Source organism: Otolemur garnettii, unplaced genomic scaffold (assembly GCF_000181295.1).
Source record: "Otolemur garnettii isolate 467f Iridium unplaced genomic scaffold, OtoGar3 scaffold00110, whole genome shotgun sequence".
In the NCBI taxonomy this organism is placed as follows: Eukaryota; Metazoa; Chordata; class Mammalia; order Primates; family Galagidae; genus Otolemur; species Otolemur garnettii.
In genome coordinates, this window is record NW_003852505.1 from 4,894,325 (window position 1) to 4,899,283 (window position 4,959).

General features: G+C 39.9%; 1 protein-coding gene across 1 annotated transcript; it reads right to left on the reverse strand.

Moving 5' to 3' along the window:
• Nucleotides 1-1,409: 1,409 nt before the first annotated feature.
• Nucleotides 1,410-2,543, reverse strand: LOC100950013 (actin-related protein T1-like). The gene has a single exon (XM_003797020.1). The coding sequence runs from the start codon at nucleotides 2,541-2,543 to the stop codon at nucleotides 1,410-1,412; it is 1,134 nt and encodes a 377-aa protein (XP_003797068.1).
• Between the last annotated feature and the right edge of the window lie 2,416 nt (nucleotides 2,544-4,959).

Here is a 4,959-nt window from a genome sequence, read left to right on the forward strand (position 1 = left end):
TGCCCTACTCACTGAGCCACAGGTGCTGCCCCCAGACAACAGTTCTTGTGGGGTGCAAGAGTCCTTGATCCTGTGATGATTTGACATATGATGCCAATAGGTGGAACTAAGAAGGCTGTATCCCTGTAAAAGGCCCATGATGGTCATCCCCAGGCTGCCAAGACCTTCCAAATATGGCCTTCTCTACTGCCACCAAACTGGTGGCAAATCTGTTCTGATCAGCCTTCACAACTGGCTACCATATACTGTTTAGATATGCCCACTTTTCTAGGGTATCCTCTCAAAAAGCTTCCTCCCATCCCAGACCTTTCTGGAGGGGCTGGTCGCTCCCACTCACAGAAAACTTGCCTAGTGTATCACAACTCTGCTGCTCCAGATCATGTACTGCATCCAGCCCCTTGCCTCCTTGCAGCCACTTGCCACCCAAGCCACCTTGCCAGGCACAGCTTGCCACCCAATGACTCCTTGCCAGCTTGGTGTTCTTCCCTTTCTCAGTTGTACGAGCAGCATTGGGCCAAATGCTCTTGCTCTGCTCCACATTTAAAACTCTTGACTATAAATTTATAATATCATAATATATAATAACAATTATATAATATAAAATCATTCATACATCATAAGTACTGGTTGGAATTCCTGATTAACTGCTGCTAAACCAAATATAAAAATTAAAAGACCTAATTTATAGTGATTTATAATGTTTGACAACTTTCATGGGTATATTTAGGCTAGCAGTGTGACAGAAGTAAACGGAGAGTTGGAAAGATGTTTAAATGTTAATTTTTTTGATAAATGATTTTATTTCTTTCTGGCTGAAATTTATAATGTCATCATTTCAATTAGAGGTATTGATTCTTAATGCTCCAAAGGAGAGCAAGCGCCCTCATAGAAGAACTTCCCTCTTAGAAGAACCTTAAAAAATATTAATCTTTGTGCTCAACTCTTCTTTCCATTCTACTTAGCTTTTTGATCACATAACAACACAGCAAGAACATGATTGTTCTGACTAAAGGCCAACCCAGTGAAAGTGCTATTGAGCTGTAGGAATGGCCTAGCCTTCCTGTTTCTACTTAATTTCTTTCCCCTTCTTTGACTTCCATTGGTGATTCTGTCTCCTGGGCCCTGGGAGACAGAACCACTTAACACATTGATTCTGAGAAACCTACCCCAGTTAAGCTGGATTAAGGAGAAAACAACTTAAGAGGCCCATAGAAGAAGAAGAAATGAGTACAGTCACTTAAATATTGATAACACAAGTCAGAAATTTGAGTCTGCCCAAGAATAAACTGAAACATGCAATGTCAGAAGCCTTTTATTGAACATCACATTGAAGGCCAAGAAACTCTGTAACTTTCCAATGGTACTCCTGCAGTCTGACACTTTGAGTCATCCCCTGCACTCAGGGATCTTCAAAAGCATCGTCTCTGAACTACAGATGCCCCAAACTCCTTGAAATCTTCAGAAGTGACCCACATCTGCTTGAAAGAGCTTACAGAAGTCATTATGGATGCACCAATCCATGCAGAAAAACGTCTATCTTGGGAAGCCATGATCTTAATGGGTGTTCCTTTGGAAGCTTGCTGTTCTAGTTCTTTCATGAGCCTTTCCTCCAGTCCAGGAAAAAGTGTGGTGCCCCCACACAGTACAATCTCTCCAAAAAGGTTCTTCTGGATGTCAGTGGAACATTTCATAATGCTGCTGGTGACCATTTTTGAGAGTCCTGGACTCTGGATGCCTAGCTGGTCAGGTGCAAATAGAATCTCTGGTGCCTGGTATAATGGGTGCCCCAGGTGGATGACATTCCCATCTGGAAGTCTGTATTCTCGAAATACTTCCTTAGGCTTCTTGTATAGCTCTTTCTCTGGCTCTAATGCAATGTAGCACATCCTTTCTTTAATATCATTCACCACGGTCTTGTTGAGAATGCCAGAATAAGTGCACTCTTTATCAGAGAGGAGTTCGGCGAGGTGCTCCATGATGTCCCTCCCTGCCACATTGAGTTTGGTGACCGCATGAGGCAGGGCACAACCCTGAAAGATGGGGACAGTGCTGGTGACCCCATGTCCACTATCCACCACTATGCCTGTGACACAGGCAGAGGCATAGAGAGCTGCCACAGCATGGTTGGACAGGTAGAGAGCAGGCACATTAAAGTTCTCAAACATCATTTCAGCAAGCTTCTCTCGAGTCTCCCTTGGGTTTAAGGAGGGCTCCGTCATCAGTACAGGTTGGTCACAGGGTTTTACTCCCAGGCAGTACTCAAAAAGGTGTTTCAAGAGTTTCTCCATGTCATCCCATCTTGTTATGAGTCCACGTTCAATGGGGTAACGCAAATATAATGTCTCATTCTTGTACTGGGATACTTCTCTCACGGAGTACTTCTTCTCATTGGCTCTTTCTGAAGGATTGCTAACTTTAGGATGCCCCACGACAGAGTTGATGACATTACGAGGTCCAGTTTCTCCGCAAATGCCTACTTTGCAGAATCCCGAACCATTGTCAAAAATAACAGCTGGAACATCTAAGACATGTGGATCAAACATGTCTGCTATATGCTTTTCTGAACCTCACCAACTAAAGGAAAGAACACTTAGGCACTTTGTGACACAGGTACCTTTGGAGGTTTGAAGGCCACAGGATTCCAGAATTCTTAGGCTGTCATACAGGTGGAGCTAGCAGGTTGTCTCCAAGGCACCAGGGCACCCCATCATCAACCCACTAATCTTTTCTCATTTCTGCCAGTCTAGGTCCTGTTGAGGCAACTTCAGGGATGATTGTCCTTTATGTCACAATTTAGCCAAGGCAACAATTGTCCTGAGTGGGTGTCAGAGGGGCTGGGTTTATGAGCCACCAGTGCTGCCTATCTGGTGAGACATAAAGCCAGGGAAGGCAAACCATACGTATGAACAGCTGTAGTGAGCCTGTGAACCCAGAGCAGAGGCCTAATTTTAGAACAAAGTGAAACTGCCAAACTGTGTGCCTGTCCCAAATACATGCTCTATCCTCTCTGCTCTGGTGAGCTTTGTTCTGCAGAATGGTCAAAATATCCTTCCCTTTGCTAAGGGGAGGAACTAAGCATCAGACATAGGTTCAGCTTGGATTAAGGATATAATCAACTCAAGATATTCTTTCATTTATTGTCCTCTATATTTGTATTTTTGTTTGTAATGATTTTATTAAGATAAATTTTATCTTCCATACATTAACACATTTGAAGTGTCCATTTCCCTGCTTTTAATATAGTTACAGATATTTCCTATATTTCAAAAAGAAATAAAGATTACAAAAATAAAAATAAATAAATACGTGGGCAGTGCCTGTGGCTCAGTGAGCCAGCCCCATATACCAAAGGTGGTTGGTTCAAACCTGGCCCCGCCAAACTGCAACCAATAAAATAGCCAGGTGTTGTGGCAGATGCCTGTAGTCCCAGCTACTCGGGAGGCTGAGGCAAGAGAATCTCTTAATCCCAGGAGTTGGAGGTTGCTGTGAGGTGTGTGATGCCATGGCAGTCTACCAAGGGCAATAAAGTGAGACTCTTCTTCTAAAAAAAAAAAAATTAATTAATTAATTAATTAATACACCTCATAAATCACCCAGTGTTCCTTAGCTATCACTCCTCATTAGATTATCCACCTGAGCCCTATCTAAGCATTGCTGATATATTTTTTGCCCCTGTAGATTTACTTTCTCTTCATTTTTTCATATAAATGGAATCACATAATATGTAGCCTTTTGTGTTTGGATTCATTCACTGCATATTACCTTCGAAGTTCATCCATTATTTGGACATAACACGTTTTCTTTACATACTAGTCAATGGGTGTTTTAATTATGTTATGATGAAGTACACTTTTAGAAACAAAAATCTATGTTTTGTGTGGACTTATCTTTTCATTTCTTTTGTGTATATGTATATATATAGGCACATTTATATATGTGTGTGTATATACGTGTGTGTGTGTATATATATATACATATATATGCTAGAATTAAGATTGATGAGTAGAATACGACAACTGTATATTAAATTACTTGAGTCAGTTTCCTCTAAGTCTACACTCCAAAGGGTTGCGACACTTTATATTAGGAAACTGTGTAGGAATATAGTTACTTCTCTACATGATCCTCTACTCTGTTACCCAACTTTTTTTTTTTATATACACAGATTGATATGATTTTTCATTTACCAGTTTTTAAAATATCTTTTCTCCCCCACTTAAGATTTAACAGTCTCTTGATTACTTGCTTCATTTCCCTAGACAATTGTTGTTAGTCAACTCTATATTTGCATTTCCCAAAAACATGAAACTAGGCATTACACTTATGTCTCAATGCATAGAACTGAGACCTAAGTTTAGGTGAGATTTGCTATAAAAACTTTAAGCGGTTATCAATTTCATCCTATAAGTTTCTAATGGTTTCAGGGATGTACAACCTTGTTTTTATCTTCTCTGCTGAACATTGGAAGGGGAAGAGTTGTCTTGGATCACACATTAAATACAGAAACACTAATTTAAGCTGATGAACAAAATAAACAAATAAATGAATAAATAAATAAATACAAGGTCCATGCATACTTTTTTGTGATATCTGACACCACAGATAAACATAAGCAAAAATAGTCTTCACAAAATCAGTATGTGACCCTGCAACCCCCTGAAGGCCAAAGAGAAAGATGTCCTTACAAAGAGAGTAGTTTTTAGTTTTCTTTTACTTTTATTAAGTCATATATACATAGATCATGAATACATTTATGCCTTTGTAGGATTCAAGGTGTTGATTTTTTGTACAAATTGTACAAATTTTTTGTACAAATCCCACTAATTAATATAACTTTCACCTCATTTACTTAATCACTGTGTTAAGATATTTGTGTTCTCTACTTGATAGATTTGACTTGTACCCTTGCAATATACTCCATAGGTATGGTCCCACCATTTACCCTCCCTCTATTAAACC